The sequence below is a fragment of the Bos grunniens genome, chromosome 12 (assembly GCF_055505025.1).
Source record: "Bos grunniens cultivar Pamir isolate PY7600 chromosome 12, Bosgru_T2T1.0, whole genome shotgun sequence".
Taxonomy (NCBI): Eukaryota; Metazoa; Chordata; class Mammalia; order Artiodactyla; family Bovidae; genus Bos; species Bos grunniens.
In genome coordinates this window covers 29,886,223-29,907,193 of record NC_141176.1, presented here as the reverse complement: position 1 = coordinate 29,907,193, position 20,971 = coordinate 29,886,223, and the positions used below count along the sequence as shown (strand labels likewise).

The 20,971-nt window shown below is 44.3% G+C and overlaps 1 protein-coding gene across 1 annotated transcript in view; it reads left to right on the top strand.

The window, feature by feature from the left end:
• Positions 1-20,971, top strand: part of B3GLCT (beta 3-glucosyltransferase) — a 118,898-nt gene that overhangs the window by 70,003 nt on the left and 27,924 nt on the right. Inside the window, exons 10-11 of the mRNA XM_086330781.1 lie at positions 5,818-5,937; positions 7,828-7,897. Of these exons, the coding sequence (XP_086186907.1) occupies positions 5,818-5,937; positions 7,828-7,897 (190 nt within the window). The remainder of the gene's footprint in view (positions 1-5,817; positions 5,938-7,827; positions 7,898-20,971) is intronic.

The following is a 20,971-nucleotide window of genomic DNA, read 5'->3' as shown; positions in this document are numbered from 1 at the left end:
GGGAGGGAATGACTGGTTGAAAGCCAGGGTCTGTCTAGATTTTTAATGAATAATCAGCTCAGGTATAGATCCCCAGGTTTGAGAGCTTATGGAACATTGAATAACATACATAAAAAGAAAAAAAAGCTCTTAACATACCTGAATGGTATAACCATCAGTCAGAATATCTGTGTTTAAGAGAGAGAGCTTGACTGGTTGCCTGGTGTCTCCCCAAGAGGACCCTGCTTCATTCTCACCAGAGTGAATAGCTTTCTTGAGTCCTCTCCCTTGCCCCTTTTCTTCATCATTTTATAATGTAGGAATGTGTCTCTGAATATATACTGTGTAGTTTTGCGTCCTTCTGGGCTTCATATAAGCAGAACTGTACCATGAATATGATTATAATTTGATTTGAAACTCATCTGTGTTGCTGTGTGCAGCTGTAATGAGTTTATCCTCACTGTCTGCAGCAGCCTGTCTCAGGACTATCCCATGGTGCCTTTGCCCAGCCTCCTGGTAGTGGGCCTCTGGGTCACTCCTGGCTTTTTGCTATTACAGTCACTGCTTCTGTGAACATTTTTTACACATGTCATGGTGATCATCTGTAAGAGTTTCTCTATAGCAGAAGCTTTTAGATTGTTTTATGACTGGGACTCACTTTAAATATACGTTTTTCACTGTGACTCAGTGTACTTGTGTGTTGTTCTTGTGTTTTGTTATTGATTTCCAGCTTAGCACGACTGGTCTGTATAACAGTCATTTGAAATATTTTTAGGCTTAACGCTAAGACCGGATTCATGTTCAGTTTTTACAAATGGAGAAAAGGGTAAATGTGCTCTGATTGGAGGGTATATTAGTCTCTTCATATCTACTGGGGCTTCCCTGGTGGCTCAGATGGTAAAGAATCCACCAGCAATGCAGGAGACCTGGGTTTGACCGCTGGTTCAATAAGATCCCCTGGAGGAGGGCATGGCTGCCCACTCCAGTATTCTTGCCTGGAGAATCCCATGGACAGAGGAGCCTGGCAGGCTAGAGTCCACGGGGTTGCAAAGAGTTGGACACGACTGAGTGACTCACACTTTCACTTATATCTGTTAAAGAAGAAATAGATACATCAGTTAATCCTGTGTGCTTTTCATGTATCTCCTCCCTCTCTCCCTTCCTCCTTTTTTTTGTTTTGTCTGCTTGATACGTCATCTACTAAGGGAGGGTACGAAACGCTTCCCTCTGAGTGGCGACAGTGACTCCTTGTGGAGCTGCCAGCTCTTGCTGTTTATAGTCTGGGGCCATGTCAGTAAGAAGCATGCGGGTTTAGACTTGTCATGTTCTCTTGGTAAAGTTTTCTTTATCTCTAGGAATGCTCGTTGCCTCAGTGTTCATCTGTTGACAGGAACACTTCCATACTAGCTTTCGTTTGGTGTTTGCCTCATAAGTGTTTTTCATCTTTTTTCTTTCAGTACTTCCATGTCCTCCATCTTTTGATGTGTTTCTCTTGAAGAGGATATGCTTATCTTTTTCTCCCAGTTTGACAACCTTTATCTTCAAACCATGTAGCAAATTTACATTGACATTTTTCAGATTTGTTGTCTGTCGCTTAGTCGTGACTGACTCTTTTGTGACCCTGTAGACTGTAGCCCACCAGGCTCCTCTATCCATTGGATTTTGCAGGCAAGAATATGCGGTGGGTTGCCATTCCCTCCTCCAGGGGATCTTCCCGACCGGGGATCGAGCCCATGTTTCCTGCTTTGCACCTTCGTTCTCCCTCCCATTTTTCTTTTTCTAACCCTAACACTTTTGGAAGTTCAGTCTCCGTGTCTGTTTCTTAATGGTTATTTTAAACATTTTAACATGTATGCTTAACCTTGTTGTTTAGTCATTAAGTCTTGTCTGACTCTTTGCCACGCCATGGGCTGCCACACGCCAGGCTCCTCTGTTCTCCACTGTTTCCCAGAGTTTGCTCAAATTCAAGTCCATTGAATTGGTGATGCTTACCTAACCATGGCTAATTAATCAATATCCTGAAAATTTAAGGACCTGAGAACATATCCCTCTCTCAGTTTGATGCTCTTTTGTCCAGTAGCTTTGTTCTGTCGTTCCTTTTAAATCTGCAGCTCGGATGTTGTCCTTACTTTATGCGGTTACCATTTGCATTAACTTAAACCCTGTATTTCTTCACTCTTTTGTTTTGCTTCTGGACCCTGCTAATGGAGATCATTGTTATTCTTCCTGAAGTGTATCATTCAGAATTTCCTTTTTAGTGGGGTGGCAAATTCTCAGGTTTCCCTTTAAAGATACTTTGTTTCAACTTTGTTCTTGAGACATAATCACATTGTGTATTCGAGTCTGGGCTGTGAGACTTTTCTCATCACAGCAGTGCTGCTCCCCTGTGCCCTTTCTTCTGTTACTGCTGTTGTGTTGGGTGATAAGCCATCACTCGCACGTGGGTCCTTTGTAGCGAGTCTGCTGTTTCTCTGGCTGCTTTTAAGATTGATCTTTGTCTTTGGTGTTCTGCGGTTTTCACTTGTTCAGTCACTCAGTCGTGTCTGGCTCTTTGCGACCCCATGGACTGCAGCACGCCGCTCTTCCCATCTTTCACTGCCTCCCAGAGCTCACTCAAACTCATGTCTATTGAGTCAGTGATGCCATCCAACCATCTCATTCTCTGTCACCCGCTTCTCCTCCTGTCCTCAATCTTCCCCCGCATCAGGGTCTTTTCCAGTGAGTCAGCTCTTCACATCAGGTGGCCAAAGTATTGGAACTCCAGCTTCAACAACAGTCCTCCCAATGAATATTCAGGGTTGATTTCCTTTTGGATTTCCTTATTTAATCGTCTTGCTGTCCAGGGGACTCTCAGGAGTCTTCTCCAGCACCAGAGTTTGAAAGCATTAATTCTTTGGTGCTCAGCCTTCCTTATGGTCCAACTGTCACATCCATACATGACTACTGGAAAAATCATAGCTTTTACTGGATGGACCTTTGTTGGCAAAGTAATATCTCTGCTTTTTAATACTGTCTAGGTTTGTCGTAGCTTTTCTTCCAAGGAGCAGTTTCACTATGGTGTGTGTGTGTGTGTATGTATAGAGAGTTTCCCTGGTGGCTCAGACGGTAAAGAATCTGCCTGCAATGTAGGAGACCCAGGTTCAATCCCTGGGTCTGAAAGATCCCCTGGAGAAGGGAATAGATACCCACTGCAGTAGTCTTGTCTGGAGAATTCCATGGACAGAAGAGCCTGGCAGGCTGCAGTCCATGGGGTCACAAAGAGTCAGACATGACTGAGCGACTAACATATACACACACACATGCATACACATACACCATATACTTTATTTTCTTGGGCTCCAAAATCACTGCAGATGGTGAATGCAGCCATGAAATTCAAAGACACTTGCTGCTTGGAAGGAAAGCTATGAAAAACCTAGATAGCATATTAAAAAGCAGAGACATTACTTTGCCAACAAAGGTCCATCCAATCAAAGGTATGGTTTTTCTAGTAGTCATGTATAGATGTGAGAGTTGGGCCATAAAGGCTGAGTGCTGGAGAAATGATGCTCTTGAACTGTGGTGTTGGAGAAGATTCTTGAGAGTCCCTTGGACTGCAAGGAGATTAAACCAGTCAGTCCTAAAGGAAATCAACCCTGAATATTCATTGGAAGGACTGATGCTGAAACTGAAGCTCCAGTACTTTGGCCACCTGATGCAAAGAGCCTACTCATTGGAAAAGACCCCTGGGAAAAATAGAAGGCAGGAGGAGAAGGGGACGACAGAGGATGAGATGGTTGGATGGCATCACCGACTCAATGGACATGAGTCTGAACAAGCTCTGGGAGACAATGAAGGATGGGGAAGCCTGGCGTGCTGCAGTTGCAGAGTTGGACATGACAAGCGACTGAACAGCAACACCAGTGTCTAGACGCAGACTATTTTTTTTCTCCTCTTACTTAGTATTCATTGGACCTTTCTATAATAGAATTGTTAAGCAATTAAAAAAAATTCTCAGCCACTGTCTTTTCAACTATTTTCTCCTCCCCTCTGTTACTCTTTCTGGAACTTTAGATATATGCTAGAGGTTTGCACTTCTCTTTCATGTTCCCCATCTCTGTTTCTTGCTGAGATACAGTTCAGATAATTTGGGGGGCTTCATCTTTTAGTTCCCTAGTTTTTATTCAGCTGTGTCTAGGATAGGCTGCTTATCCTTACCATTAAAATGTTCATTTTCAGCTTGTATTTTTCATGTCTGATGTTTTAGATATTTCTTTTTCAAATTTGCTTTCCTGTGTAATCTTCCAGAAATTTTGCTCATGTTTTAAAGTTTTTCTTTATAAAAACATATGAAACAGTAGTTTTCTAATCTGTGTGCTTGATCACTCTGATCCCTGGATTCTTTTGGGTGGGCCTGGTTAAGCTGTGTCCACTGGCTCTCGCTCTTCATCTCCTGTCTTTGTTTTACTTTCTGTGATCTTTCTGAGTGCTCTTGCTCCTGGGGACTTCACCTGTGACAGTCCGCGAGTCCTATTAAGGTTGCAGGCTCCTCAGTAAGGCTTTGCATTAGCTTTTTCCAACTTGCTAGAGACTCATACTGACTCAGGGCCACTCTGTTTAAGGTATTTTTGGACTATGTAGGTGACAGATTAGGGAGGCCTGGATCTTGGTTACAAAATCTCAGGATAGCTGGAGATGATTTTTCCCCATCTAGTGCCAAAGTCCCAGCTTCATGTGGGGGTTTGCTGTTAGACACCCCCACTTGGGTGGGTCACAGGCTTTATTCTCTTTAACACATATCAGAACCTCAGCATGCCCAGGACCCAGCTGGTGCCTGCGAGGGAAAGCGACCCTCAGGGACCGTCTCTCCCAGGTTCTCACTTTCCAGTTTTGTCTTTGTGAGCTCTACATTTTATGCCAGTTTAGCAGTACATTAAAAAGCTTTTAAAGATATTTTATGCAGTATTTTTAGATAGTTTCAGCCCGTTGGTTATTCAGGGTGTGTAATTACCATCCTGCAGGAAACCAGAGTCACGATGATCTTACGTTTTATCTTTCTCTGTGATGCTTTAGAATTCTTAAAATAGCTTCCCTGCAATTGCTTATGACAGTTTTGAGATCTTTTGGAGGTCGGAATATTGATTCTCTTTTAAAAGAATTAATGTATTGGCCACACAGTCTTTGCTGCTGCTCAGTGGCTTTTCTCTGTGCTTTTTGCAGTGCATGGGCTGCTCATTGCGGGGGCTTCTCCTGTTGCAGAGCACAGGCTCTAGGCCTGCGGGCTTAGTTGCAGCACATTGACTCGGTAGTTGGTGCATGGGCTTAGTTGCCTTGTGGCACGTGGGGTCTTCCTGGACCAGGGATTGAACTCCCGTCCCCTGCATTGGCAGGTGGATTCTTAACCACTGGACCACCAGGGAAGTCCCCCAGGATATTGATTCTTAATTGTTTATGGTTAATAAAAGATTTGATTGCTCTACATGGAATTACTGTCTTGGTGTGTGCTGTGAAGTCACTTCAGTCATGACTGACTCTTTGCAACCCCATGGACTGTAGCCCCACCAGGCTTCTCTGTCCCTGGGATTCTCCAGGCAAGAATAATGGAGTGGGTTGCCATGCCTGCCTCCAGGGGATCTTCCTGACCCAGGGATCGAACCCGTGTCTCTTACGTCTCCCTCCTTGGCAGGCAGGTTCTTTACCACTAGCGCCACCTATTGGGAAGCCTGCAGAATGCTGCCATGTAGATGTGGTTCAGTGATGTTCGCTAGAGAAGGGGAGGTGTAGCTTTCCCTGGAGACACGGCGTACCTTCGTGCACGGTGGTGTTGGCTCTCATTCACTCCGGTTTCCTGTGTGACAGATCGCGCTCTACATCTGGGATGGAGGAGATGGACTCCCGCTCACGCCTGTGCCCGAGTTCTGTACAGACATTGTGGGCTCCTCCTGCGCCACCTCGTTCCAGTCTTCCCTGCCGCTTTGTGTGAGTAACAGAAGGACAGCTTCCTCGTGTGTCAAAGGGAAACATACATGTTGTGCATGATGTTGCCCTAGCAGTTCACACACTGATCAAACACCGCCACTTGCCATGTGCCCCGTGAGAACTATATATCACGTTTCTAGGGATGATAGCCCTGTAAGGTAAGCACCATTGTTACCCTATTGGACACAGGAGAAGGGGGCACCCCGGAGCTGCAGAGGCATGGCCCCTGAGTCAGTTCTTTGGTTGAAGGTATAGCACAGAGCTGCTGCAGTTCCTGGTGTGTTTCCTAGAAAGGCAGTGTCAGACATTTCCAGTTGTTCCCAAGCCCTCTCCTGAAGCCCACCTCTACCCTCCTCTCAGCCAGCGACCCCACTCCAACCTCACCTGAGACTGTCCAGAACTTTGAGAATGCACCGGCTCATGGTGGGCCCTCAGTCCAGTCCCCAGGATGAACCCAAAGACCACACTCAGCTGGGTGGTTAGCAGCCCTTCCTCGTAAGGATAAGCAGGTTCACCGCCTCATTTCCAAGTCATTGACACAGTGGTCTGGGTTGCATTTTCAAAGAGGAGTATGTGTATTCACACACACACACACACACACACACACACACACACACACACACACAGTAGCAGTGGGAGAGAATCTGTGCTGTTGGCATAGTACTTGAGAGGGAAATGTCTTTCTAGACTTTGTGCTTGCTTGTTCTCTAATGTTCTTCTGGAAAATCTGGAAGGGTTGACCTCCTAGTGCCTTGAGTGGCATGATGAAACTGCAGTTGCATGTCGCTGGAAACCAGCCCCAAATGATGCAGAATCAGGATTGAATGTCCCTACAGCCCTGAGATGGTGATAAAGGGGTCAGCCCCCGCCCTGGCCCCACTATGAAGCGCCCACAGCCTAGGGGCCGGATTGTCCACAAGCCCCTCTGTGACCCCTTCATCTGAGTGACCAGCCTGGGCTGGAGCCAGCGCCCCCACCCCTGCGAGGTGTTTGACGTAATCCTGCCTTTGGCAGAGGACAGAGCACCGCTGTTGCCTAGACTTGCGTGGACCATTAAGGGCAATAAAAATACTGTAAACATCAAAGTGAGGTCAGGTTCCCTAAAGGGAGTCATCTCTTACTTTGCACTAAAACATCCTTCTACTTCTCTCTCCCTTTTAAAAAAATTTTTCACCAGCTGGAAAAAGGAAAGGGAAGGTAAACCAACACTTCCTGGGCACCTGTGATGTTCATAGTAAATAAATAGTAGTAATAAAAGCAGCTGTGCTGGTGGTTATCTCCCAATTTCCTGAATGAGCTGGAAATTTAGAGGACATTCGTCCAGGTGATGCAGGGGGGATGGCACAGCTGGGATTCTGGTCTCCGTCTGGCTATGAGTGAGTGAGTGAAAGTCATTCAAGTCATGTCTGACTCTTTGTGACCCATGGACTATACAGTCCATGGAATTCTCTAGGCCAGAATACTGGAGTGGGTAGCCTTTCCCTTCTCCAGGGGATCTTTCCAACCCAGGATCGAACCCAGGTCTCCCGCATTGCAGGCAGATTCTTTACCAGCTGAGCCACCAGGGAAGCCCAAGAATACTGGAGTGGGTAGCCTATTCCTTCTCCAGCAGATCTTCCCGACCCAGGAATCAAACCAGGGTCTCCCACATTGCAGGTGGATTCTTTACCACCTGAGCTATCAGGGAAGCCCCCCACCCCCCTACCCCACTGGCTGAGCAAAGCATTTGTGGTCCTCCAAGATACAGTCGTGCCCTGAAACTTGATTCTGGAGACAAGTTTGATGTCGCTGACATTGGTGAATTTGAATTCAAGAGCATGTGACAACTAATTTGGGTGTGCTGTTAAGATACATCGACTCACGTATGCGTTTTTTTTTTTTTTTTTAAAGGGAAATCCAGTGAAGAAGGAGGATATTTTTGTTGCAGTGAAAACATGCAAGAAGTTTCATGGTGATAGAAGTATGTTTTTTTTTGGATTATTCATTTTTATTGAACTTTAAAAATCCACACTGCCTTAAAAAAAAAAAAGGACAAATCAAATATGAGCTCAGCTCAAGAAGGGGATAATGACAGATATATTATTGGAAGTGCAAGCAGTTATATAATCAGTCTTCCTCCTCATAGCACTTCAATCACCAAGATCAATTAGAAAAGACAATTTTGTGTTGCAACATGAGAGGCCATGGCCCTTCTAAGGACTAATTAGAGCAGTGTTTTAAATTGGAAATGGAAATGCTCAGCTGTGGCAATCTCAGAGACTGTAAGTGGATAATAATCCATTTTGCAAAACAGTGTCCTGTTATGTCCAAGTGTGGACTCTGAGCTGTGAAGAATGAGAGGGGATTTCTCAAGGTAACGGAATGTCAGAGAGAATGTCTTTCTCACGCCGTTCCTTCTTTTTATATTTATTTCACACTCACACATCAAAACTTGTAAGTAAGGATGTGTATTTGCTCAAGTGTAGATATACAGGGAAAAGTAAAAAATGTTTGTCTTACAAGCCATGGTTCCTTCTTAAGGAAATCCTGCACATAGATGTTTCTATTTAATTTTTTGGTGCCATTCCAGAATTCTGCATTATGATGATACTGTTTTTTAAAAAGCCTATTTATAAATACATAATTTATCTGTTTTTTTCACCTTCAAACAGCACTTTTCTCAAGTTGAGGATTAGACAATCTTTTGCAAATCTAATTTTAGCACATATTTTATTTTTTTTTTCCATGAAAAGACTCTCAGTTTTACCAAGAGTGTGATATTTATAGAGGAGAGATTTCTAAACCAGCTGTCATTTTTGTGGGATTGGAGCTAAGTGGGGCATTTATATAATTTATGTGATAATATGATATTTACAAATGATGCTTTAAAGAGGAACATATTTTACAGATAAAAGAATATCATAATTTGGAATTATGGCATTGTTTAAGACACTGACATCAATTCAGGTCTGGTTATAGTCAACACTATCTTAAAAGTACGTTTGCTATAAACCTTCATGGTTACCTAAAATAGTCACAATAAATTCTAAGTCCTATTAAAATCAGTCTAAATAAAATACGCATTCATTATACAAGAAGTCCTAAAATACTATTAAAAATCAATATAGAACTTAAAAATTTCATTTTTCATAAGTTTAACCTAGGTTTAATATCCTTTTGTTTTTCACATAATCTGGAGGGACGATTTTTGATAAATACCTTTCATTAAAAAAATGTCAAGGGAACTGAACTAGACTGCTTTTCTTCTTTTTTTTTTTTAAACAGCAAGCAGAAGTGCTCGAATTGATTTATTTGATCTTGAAGCTGCCTTTGGAGTATATATCAATGTTAGGAATGGGGGTGGTGGTATATTCTCTTTTGAAACACATTTTTCAAGTTGGCAGTAAAGTGGTAAAGTTGGGGATGGTCTCTGTTGTAGTTTTCATATTCTACAGAAATGAAAAAAAGAGTTAGCTAATTTTAATTTGGTCATTCTGAATAATCTAGTTTCAGTTCAGTTCAGTCGCTCAGTCGTGTCCGACTCTTTGCGACCCCATGAATCACAGCACGCCAGGCCTCCCTGTCCATCACCAACTCCCAGAGTTTACCCAGACTCACGTCCATCGAGTCAGTGATGCCATCCAGCCATCTCATCCTCTGTCGTCCCCTTCTCCTCCTGCCCCCAATCCCTCCCAGCATCAGAGTCTTTTCCAATGAGTCAACACTTCACATGAGGTGGCCAAAGTACTGGAGTTTCAGCTTTAGCATCATTCCTTCCAAAGAAATCCCAGGGCTAATCTCCTTCAGAATGGACTGGTTGGATCTCCTTGCAGTCCAAGGGACTCTCAAGAGTCTTCTCCAACACCACAGTTCAAAAGCATCAATTCTTCGGTGCTCAGCCTTCTTCACAGTCCAACTCTCACATCCATATGTGACCACAGGAAAAACCATAGCCTTGACTAGACGAACCTTTGTTGGCAAAGTAATGTCTCTGCTTTTGAATATGCTATCTAGGTTGGTCATAACTTTCCTTCCAAGGAGTAAGCGTCTTTTAATTTCATGGCTGCAGTCACCATCTGCAGTGATTTTGGAGCCCCCCAAAATAAAGTCTGACACTGTTTCCACTGTTTCCCCATCTATTTCCCATGAAGTGATGGGACCGGATGCCGTGATCTTAGTTTTCTGAATGTTGAGCTTTAAGCCAACGTTTTCACTCTCCACTTTCACCTTCATCAAGAGGCTTTTTAGTTCCTCTTCACTTTCTGCCATAAGGGTGGTGTCATCTGCATATCTGAGGTTATTGAGATTTCTCCTGGCAATCTTGATTCTAGCTTGTGTTTCTTCCAGTCCAGCGTTTCTCATGATGTACTCTGCATATAAGTTAAATAAGTGGGATGACAATATACAGCCTTGACGTACTCTTTTCCTATTTGGAACCAGTCTGTTGTTCCATGTCCAGTTCTAACTGTTGCTTCCTGACCTGCATACAAATTTCTCAAGAGGCAGATCAGGTGGTCTGGTATTCCCATCTCTTGAAAAATTTTCCACAGTTTGTTGTGATCCACACAATCAAAGGCTTTGGCATAGTCAATCAAGCAGAAATAGATGTTTTTCTGGAACTCTCTTGCTTTTTCCATGATCCAGTGGATGTTGGCAATTTGATCTCTGATTCCTCTGCCTTTTCTAAAACCAGCTTGAACATCAGGAAGTTCACGGTTCACATATTGCTGAAGCCTGGCTTGGAGAATTTTGAGCATTACTTTGCTAGCGTGTGAGATGAGTGCAGTTGTGCGGTAGTTTGAGCATTCTTTGGCATTGCCTTTCTTTGGGATTGGAATGAAAACTGACCTTTTCCAGTCCTGTGGCCACTGCTGAGTTTTCCCAATTTGGTGGCATATTGAGTGCAGCACTTTCACAGCATCATCTTTCAGGATTTGGAATAGCTCAACTGGAATTCCATCATCTCCACTAGCTTTGTTTGTTTACTGCTTTCTTATTTTGCATAAGGTTATGATAATCCTTTCAGATATTTATGAAATGCTTTTGTATTTCAATTTTGAGTCAAAGGTTTATAAAAATTATAAAATCTTCCAAGTCTGTTAGGAGCATAAAGACCAAACCTCCCCAAACCAGATGAACTGATTTACTGCTGTTAATTGGGTCTGAGGTCATTGAAGCCTGAGATCTAAAAGATATCTTGAGAACTTCGCAGTGGAGTTGCTGTGGCAGGCTGTCTTTAAACTTGGACATGTTTGTTTGAAAAGATAGTATAGGTGGCTGGATTTTAGGGACTCTGATGTCCATGTTGCCTGACGGACATGAAGTCTGCCAGGCCAGGGGGCTCTGGCCCTGCTTTTGGAAACCTAGTTCTGTCACCAGTTGGTCAAGAGAATTACCCGTAATCGTATTAGTTTTAGTCAACAATGCCACAGTAACTGCTTCTAACTGCTAATCCTGTTTTTTTTTTTAAACATGTTTTCTGGTGTTTTTCATTTTTTTTTTGAAAATCGCAGTTTATGTATTTATAGTTGGCTGTTCCAGGTCTTCGTCGCCGGGTGCGGGCTTTCTCTAGCTGCGGTGATCGGGGGCTGCTCTCTAGGTGTGGTGCAGGGCTTCTCACTGCAGTAGTTGGGGGCACAGGCTCTAGGGCGTGGGCTCAGTAGTTGCGGCACGTGGGCTCTGGAGCACGGGCCTGAGCAGTTGTGGTGCATGGGCTTAGTTGCCCCATGGCATGTGGAATCTTCCTGGACCAGGGACCAAACTCATGTCTCCTGCATTAGCAGGTGGATTCTTAACCACTGGACCACTAGGGAGGTCCCTTCACCTGTATTCTGTCATCTGATTTCATGCTGACAGCTCCCTGTGATGTGGTAATTATTGCTGTTCGCTTGATATAGCAGAGAAAGGAAGCTGACCATGGGACGACAGACTGGCCCAACTTCATGCAGACTGAGCAGAGGAGCAGGACTCAGGTTTTCTGGCCACGAACCCCCAGTTCCTTCTGCCACAGCAGAGCTGTGCTGTGACCTCTTTGTGTGTGTGTGCTCAATCACAATCATGTCTGACTCTTTGCAACCCCTTGGAGCCCATGGGAGTTTCCAGGCAAGAATACTGGGGTGGGTTGCCATTTCCTCCTCCAGGGGATCTTTCCTGACCCAGGGATTGAATTCACATCTCCTGCATTGGCAGGTGGATTCTTTACCACTGCGCCACCTGGGAAGTTTTTTGGATGTGTTGGGAATGTAACGCTTGATGAATAGTATTTGATAGCTGTGTTGATTCTCTGCTGTGCTCAAGGTCAGATCTGACTTGGCTGGAAGCAGTGACAGGAGGCTTTTTACTTTCAGTAGCAGTGAGGACGGCCAGGACTTCAAATCTACAGATGATCTGAAACACACACGGAGCTGGGGAGTCAGATGGCCCCCGTCCTCGCATATTACTGCGGCAGTCAAGCGGAATGCATGGACGTGGGGCTTTGCTTTTTCTTTCTGTACCACTCTGGTAGAAACACTTGAGGTTACAGAAACCAGACAACAGTGAAGGAAGAAATAAACAGACCAGGCTGTGCTCATCTCTGAGCAGTTGAGTGCGCTGTCATTGACTTCCCTGGAGGCGGTTCTCACTGTCTATGCCCTGGGTTCTGACTGGAGTGGATGCTCGTCACGCCCCAGTCCTGGCTCCTCCAGGGGTGAGGATGTGAGGGATAGAACAGTCCGGCCAAGGCTGTGGTCAAGGTGAGGGAATGTACACAAGGAACTCATTTTTCATACTCTTTTGGAAGAATTGATACAGCCAAATTTCAAAATTAGAAAAAAATTATTTTACATCTTACACTTTTTTTTTTCCCTAACAGCAAAGCAGACCTTTACGTAACTACTTGTCTTGATTCTGATTTAGATGAATTAAAGCATCTTAGGACACAGTTAGCAAAAATATACTCTGTCTCTTAGCTTAAGAAAGCAGTACATGTTGACAGCATCAACCGAGCATGGTTTGCTGAGATGCAAGTGGTTGGTAGGGTTTTAAAGAAACTTTAGAGGTATTATATAAAGCAATGAACTGCCATAGCATGTAAAGTTAGGTTTAAGCAAGGAAAAGCTCTCTGGAGTTAATAAAGCAGCTTCGTTACTTCCTCTTGGGTTACGTGTCTTTCCTCACGTGATGTGAGCTGTCAGCAAAATGTTACGGGTCTTGTGTGTCCTTCAGCCACGTGCTTCCCGTGTGCATCCCACTTATGTCGTGGCCGCCCCCGTTTCTGTTTGTCAGCTGGTGGGTTGTGAGGTGTTGCCCCTCCTGCCATCTCCCTCTAAGTAGAGAGGTTAAATCCCCATTTGCTCAGCCTTTAGTTCCTTATCACAGCCCCTGGAGCTCATAAAATAAACATTTGACATCTTTCAGCTTAAAAAAAAAACTGGTATCTTGACTGTATTGATTTTCTCTAGATGTGAACATACTGATGCTAAAGAGTGTGTTCCCTCTGGTTGGAGAGGTTTATTGAAAACAGGAGGTTGAATCAAAATGCAGCCAGCCACTGGCAGGCCATATCCTGTGTTAGATGAAGTGAGTGGATTAATTATTTTTTTAAGTTAATTTTTATTGGAGTTTAGTTGCTTTACAACTTGTGTTCCCACTTTACAGTTGTGTTCCCACTGGATAGCAAAGTGAATCAGCTGTGTGTGTACACATAGCTCCTCTTCATGGGTTTCCCTACTATTCAGGTCATCACAGAGCACTGAGTAGAGTTCCCTGTGCTATAAGGTAGGTTCGCCTTCAGTTCAGTTCAGTCGCTCAGTCGTGTCTGACTCTTTGCGACCCCATGAACCACAGCACGCCAGGCCTCCCTGTCCATCACCAACTCCCAGAGTCCACCCAAACCCATGTCCATTGAGTTGGTGATGTCATCCAGCCATCTCATCTTCTGTCATCCCCTTCTCCTCCTGCCCTCGATCTTTCCCAGCATCAGGGTCTTTTCAAATGAGTCAGCTCTTCGCATGAGGTGGCCAAAGTATTGGAGTTTCAGCTTCAATATCAGTCCTTCCAATGAACACCCAGGACTGATCTCCTTTAGGATGGACTGGTTGGATCTCCTTGCAGTCCAAGGGACTCTCAAGAGTCTTCTCCAACACCACAGTTCAAAAACATCAATTCTTCGGCGCTCAGCTTTCTTTATAGTCCAACTCTCACATCCATACATGACCATTGGAAAAACCGTAGCTTTGACTAGACGGACCTTTGTCAGCAAAGTAATATATCTGCTTTTAAATATGCTATCTAGGTTGGTCATAACTTTCCTTCCAAGGAGTAAGCGTCTTTTAAGTTCATGGCTACATTCACCATCTGCAGTGATTTTGGAGCCTAAAAAAATAAAGTCAGCCACTGTTTCCCCTGTTTCTCCATCTATTTCCCATGAAGTGATGAGTCCAGATGCCATGATCTTCGTTTTCTGAATGTTGAGTTTTAAGCCAACTTTTTCACTCTCCTCTTTCACTTTCATCAAGAAGCTCTTTGGTTCTTCACTTTCTGCCATAAGGGTGGTGTCATCTGCATATCTGAGGTTATTAATATTTCTCCCAGCAATCTTGATTCCAGCTTGTGCTTCCTCCAGCTCAGCATTTCTCATGATGTACTCTGCATATAAGTTAAATAAAGAGGGTGACAATATACAGCCTTGACGTATTCCTTTTCCTATTTGGAACCAGTCTGTTGTTCCATGTCCAGTTCTAACTGTTGCTTCCTGATCTGCATACAGATTTCTCAAGAGGCAGGTCAGGTGGTCTGGGATTCCCATCTCCTTCAGAATTTTCCACAGTTTATTGTGATCCACAAGTCAAAGGCTTTGGCATAGTCAATCAAGCAGAAATAGATGTTTTTCTGGAACTCTCTTGCTTTTTCCATGATCCAGCTGATGTTGGCAATTTGATCTCTGGTTCCTCTGCCTTTTCTAAAACCAGCTTGAACATCTGGAAGTTCATGGTTCACGTATTGCTGAAGCCTGGCTTGGAGAATTTTGAGCATTACTTTGCTAGCGTGTGAGATGAGTGCAATTGTGCGGTAGTTTGAGCATTCTTTGGCATTGCCTTTCTTTGGGATTGGAATGAAATCTGACCTTTTCTAGTCCTGTGGCCACAGCTGAGTTTTCCAAATTTGCTGGCATATTGAGTGCAGCACTTTCATAGCATCATCTTTCAGGATTTGAAATAGCTCAACTGGAATTCCATCACCTCCACTAGCTTTGTTCATCGTGATGCTTTCTAAGGCCCACTTGACTTCACATTCCAGGATATTTGGCTCTAGATGAGTGATTACACCATCGTGATTATCTGGGTCGTGAAGATCTTTTTTGTACAGTTCTTCTGTGTGTTCTTGCCACCTCTTCTTAATATCTTCTGCTTCTGTTAGGTCCATACCATTTCTGTCCTTTATCGAGCCCATCTTTGCATGAAATGTTCCCTTGGTATCTCTGATTTTCTTGAAGAGATCTCTAGTCTTTCCCATTCTGTCGTTTTCCTCTATTTCTTTGCATTGATTGCTGAGGAAGGCTTTCTAATCTCTCCTTGCTATTCTTTGGAACTCTGCATTCAGATGCTTATATCTTTCCTTTTCTCCTTTGCTTTTTGCTTCTCTTCTTTTCACAGCTATTTGTAACACCTCCCCAGACAGCCATTTTGCTTTTTTGCATTTCTTTTCCATGGGGATGGTCTTGATCCCTGTCTCCTGTACAATGTCACGAACCTCAGTCCATAGTTCATCAGGCACTCTATCTATCAGATCTAGTCCCTTAAATGTATTTCTCACTTCCACTGTGTAATTATAAGGAATTTGATTTAGGTCATACCTGAATGGTCTAGTGGTTTTCCCAATTACTTTCTTCAATTTAAGTCTGAATTTGGTAATTAGGAGTTTGTGATCTGAGCCACAGTCAGCTCCTGGTCTTGTTTTTGTTGACTCCATCTTTGGCTGCAAAGAATATAATCAATCTGATTTTGGTGTTGACCGTCTGGTGATGTCCATGTGTAGAGTCTTCTCTTGTGTTGTTGGAAGAGGGTGTTTGCTATGACCAATGCATTTTCTTGGCAAAACTCTATTAGTCTTTTCCCTGCTTCATTCTCTACTCCAAGGCCAAATTTGTCTGTTACTCCAGGTGTTTCTTGACTTGTTCTTTTGCATTCCAGTCCCCTGTAATGAAAAGGACATCTTTTGGGGGTATTAGTTCTAGAAGGTCTTGTAGGTCTTCATAAAACTGTTCAACTTCAGCTTCTTTAGCATTACTGGTTGGGGCATAGACTTGGATTACTGTGATATTGAATGGTTTGCCTTGGAAACGAACAGAGATCATTCTGTTGTTTTTGAGATTGCATCCAAGGACTGCATTTTTGACTCTTTTGTTGACCATGATGGCTACTCCATTTCCCGTGAGGGATTCCTGCCACAGTAGTAGATATAATGGTCATCTGAGTTAAATTCGCCCATTCCAGTCCATTTTAGTGTGCTGATTCCTAGAATGTTGGCATTCACTTTTGCCATCTCCTGTTTGACCACTTCCGATTTGCCTTCATTCATGGACCTGACATTCCAGATTCCTATGCAGTATTGCTCTTTACAGCATCAGACCTTGCTGTGTGTGGATGTATGACCAGCTGTATGTGACTGGTGATAGAAGTCACCAGTCACATCCACAGCTGGGTATTGTTTTTGCTTTGGCTCCATCCCTTCAATCTTTCTGGAGTTATTTCTTCACTGATCTCCAGTAGCATATTGGGCACCTACTGACCTGGGGAGTTCCTCTTTCAGTATCCTATCATTTTATTTAACTTATATGCAGAGTACATCATGAGAAATGCTGGACTGGAAGAAACACAAGCTGGAATCAAGATTGCTGGGAGAAATATCAATAACCTCAGATATGCAGATGACACCACCCTTATAGCAGAAAGTGAAGAGGAACTAAAAAGCCTCTTGATGAAGGTGAAAGTGGAGAGTGAAAACGTTGGCTTAAAGCTCAACATTCAGAAAATGAAGATCATGGCATCCAGTCCTATCACTTCATGGGAAATAGATGGGGAAACAGTGGAAACAGTGTCAGACTTTATTTTGGGGGGCTCCAAAATCACTGCAGATGGTGACTGCAGCCATGAAATTAAAAGATGCTTACTCCTTGGAAGGAAAGTTATGACCAATCTAGACAGCATATTCAAAAGCAGAGACATTACTTTGCCAACAAAGGTTCGTCTAGTCAAGGCTATGGTTTTTCCTGTGGTCACATATGGATGTGAGAGTTGGACTGTGAAGAAGGCTGAGCGCTAAAGAATTGATGCTTTTGAACTGTGGTGTTGGAGAAGACTCTTGAGAGTCCCTTGGACTGCAAGGAGATCCAACCAGTCCATTCTGAAGGAGATCAGCCCTGGGATTTCTTTGGAAGGAATGATGCTAAAGCTGAAACTCCAGTACTTTGGCCACCTCATGTGAAGAGTTGACTCATTGGAAAAGACTCTGATGCTGGGAGGGACTGGGGGCAAGAGGAGAAGGGGACGACAGAGGATGAGATGGCTGGATGGAATCACTGACTCCATGGACATGAGTTTGAGTGAACTCCGGGAGTTGGTGATGGACAAGGAGGCCTGGTGTGCTGCGATTCATGGAGTCGCAAAGAGCTGGACATGACTGAGCGACTGATCTGATCTGATCATTTTGCCTTTTCATACTGTCATGGGGTTCTCAGGGCAAGAATACTGAAGTGGTTTGCATTCCCTTCTCCAGTGGACCACATTCTGTCAGACCTCTCCACCATGACCCACCTGTCTTGGGTTGTCCCACGGGCATGGCTTAGTTTCATTGAGTTAGACAAGGCTGTGATCCTAGTATGATTAGATTGACTAGTTTTCTGTGAGTTGGTTTCAGTGTGTCTGCCCTCTGATGCCCTGTTGCAGCACTTACTGTCTTACTTGGGTTTCTCGTACCTTGGGCATGGGGTATCTCTTCACGGCTGCTCCAGCAAAGCGCAGCCGCTGCTCCTTACCTTGGATGAGGGGTATCTCCTCACCGCCACCCTTCCTGACCTTCAACATGGGATAGCTCCTATAGGCCTTCCTATGTCCACGCAGCCATGGCTCCTTGGATGTGGGGTTGGTCCTCCTGGCCGCTGCCCCTGGCCTCGGGTGTGGGGGTGTGGGGTAGGTCCTCCTGGCCTCAGCCCCTGACCTCGGACGCGGGGTAGCTCCTCTTGGCCGCCGACCCTGACCTCGGACGCGGTGTAGCTCCTCCCGGCCGCCGCCCCTGACCTTGGACTTGGGGTAGCTCCCCCCAGCCGCCGCCCCTGACCTCAGACTTGGGGTAGCTCCTCCCGGTCGCCGCCCCTGACCTCAGACTTGGGTAGCTCTTCTCGGCCGTTCCTGCGCTGTCGCAGCCTGGCACTCTTGGCTGCTGCCCCTGACCTCGGATGTGGGGTAACTCCTCTTGGCCGCCGCCCTTCGGGCATGGGATCCTCCCGGCTTCTGCCCTTGACCTCGGACATGGGGTAGCTCCTCTCGGCCGCCCACGCTTAGTGCACCAGTCACAGCCACCCCAAGAGATCGCTAGTCTTTCCCATTCTGTTGTTTTCCTCTATTTCTTTGCATTGATCCCTGAGAAAGGCTTTCTTATCTCTCCTTGCTGTTCTTTGGAACTTTGCATTCAAATGGGTATATCTTTCCTTTTCTCCTTTGCTTTTGGCTTCTCTTCTTTTCACAGCTATTTGTAAGGCCTCATCAGACAGCTATTTTACTTTTTTTGCATTTCTTTTACTTGGGGATGGTCTTGATTCCTGTCTCCTGTACAGCATCATGAACCTCTTTGCATAGTTCATCAGGCACTCTGTCTATCAGATCTAGTCCCTTAAATCTATTTCTCACTTCCACTGTATAGTCATAAGGGATTTGATTTAGGTCATACCTGAATGATCTACTTTCTCTCCTTTCTTCAATTTCAGTCTGAATGTGGCAATAAGAAGTTCATGATCTGAGCCACAGTCAGCCCTGGTCTTGTTTTTGTTGACTGTATAGAGCTGTTTCTTTGGCTGCAAAGAATATAATCAATCTGATTTCAGTGTTGACCGTCTGGTGATGTCCATGTGTAGAGTCTTCTCTTGTGTTGTTGGAAGAGAGTGTTTGCTATGACCAGTGCGTTCTCTTGGCAGGTTCTCCTTAGGTATCTATTTTATGCATAGTATCAATAGTACATATGTGTTGATCCCAATTTCTGATTCCTTCCCACTCATGGACTATTATTCAGCCATAAGAAGGAATGAAATTAGGTCATTGTAGAGATTGGCTGGACCCTAGAGACTGTCGTAGAGAGTGAAGTAAGTCAGGAAGAAAGAAGTATTCTGTATTAATTCATATATGTAGAATCTAGAAAAACTGTACTGATGGTCTCATTCACAAGGCAGAAGTAGAGACGTGACATAGAGAACAAACGCCCGGAGCAGCTTAATTCCTGATGAAAGTTCAGTTCTCTCCCAGCTGCCGTGCAGGTGAAGACGGGGGCCAGAGTGCCCTGACGCTACTGTGTCAAGTAGCCTTTCTGTCTTACAGACACCCAATCCCCAAACCAGGAATCGGAGCACAGCCTTGGTGTTGTCACTAAGCCTCTCCTAAGAGAAGAGAAACCAGGGCTTTCCTATGTGCTCACTGACTTCACACTGAGACAGAAGGTCCGCTTGTCAGTTGGAAAATGGCAGATTCCTCAAATCAGAATGGTCATGCACATCTGGTTGTGTGGTAGATTTTGCTCAAGGGTCAATTTGTTTTCATTTGTAATCAGAGTTTTGCACGTCAGCCTTTTGGGAATAGAAGGGACTTCTCTGCATCTCCTGCTTCTCAATGGTGCACCCAGGGAGAAGATGTATGCTGTCTGGACAGATGGTTTTTTTTTTTTTTAATAGTACAGTTCTTTTTACTTTATCCTAATTTTAATTTATCTGTGGCAAACATTCTTGAAAGAGACATTCACTATTGTTTTATTATGTGGGAGGAAGTATGCTTCTCAGTATTGAAAATGAAATAGTAGATCACGTTAACTATATTGAAATTTTTACTCCAAGTTTAATATCTTTAGGAATAGAGTGTCTTAATATGAAATATAAATAATAGAAAGAATTCAGTTATTCTCTATTCAAACAGTGATGATAAAATAGACCAAAATGTCTAAAGTTTTAAGCAGTATTGCATCAACTCTGGTTTAAAATAGTCTTCATCTGCTGTTGTAGGAGACTTCACCTTGACTTCAGTTCTTTGCACAGGCATTACCGTGACAAGGATTGGATAGGTGATAACATTGTTCACTGTTGGATGGTTTTGGGGTGTGAGACTCAGAACACGTTGCTGTGTTGAAATGGTCAGTCCATTTTAAAATGATTGGTCATGGTGGTACTGGTTTCCCAGATGGCACTAGTGGTAAAGAACCTGCCTGCCAATGCAGGAGATTTAAGAGATGCAGACCTTCCCTGGGTTGGGAAGATCCCCTGGAGGAGAAATGGCAACCCACTCCAGTATGCTTGCCTGGAGAATCCCATGGATGGAGGACCCTGATGGGCTATAGTCCATGGGGTCACAAAGAGTTGGACACGACTGAAGCAACTTAGCATGGTCTTGTACAAAGGCTGAATCGCTGATAGAGATAAAACTCCTTCCTTTAAACCAGTTCCGGAAAGAACCCTCTGCCTTTTGGAATCCCCAGAGCACCCAGTCTTCAGGCAGCTGTTCACTGAGCACTTACTGTGTCTCAGGTTGTATGGGGTGCTGGGCTCTGAGAAATTCTTACCTCTGGTAACATTTCTGTTTCACCTGTTTCAAACCAAAACAGGAAACAAGTAGGTTAGGTGTGTTGTTGTTCAGTCGCTCAGTCGTGTCTGATTCTTGGTAACCCCATGGACTGTAGCCTGCCTGGCTCCTCTGTCCATGGGATTCTCCAGGCAAGAATACTAGATGTTCCCTTCTCCAGAGGATCTTCCTGACCCAGGGATCGAACCCTGGTCTCCTGCACTGCAGGCAGATTCTTTACCATTGAGCCACCAGGGCAG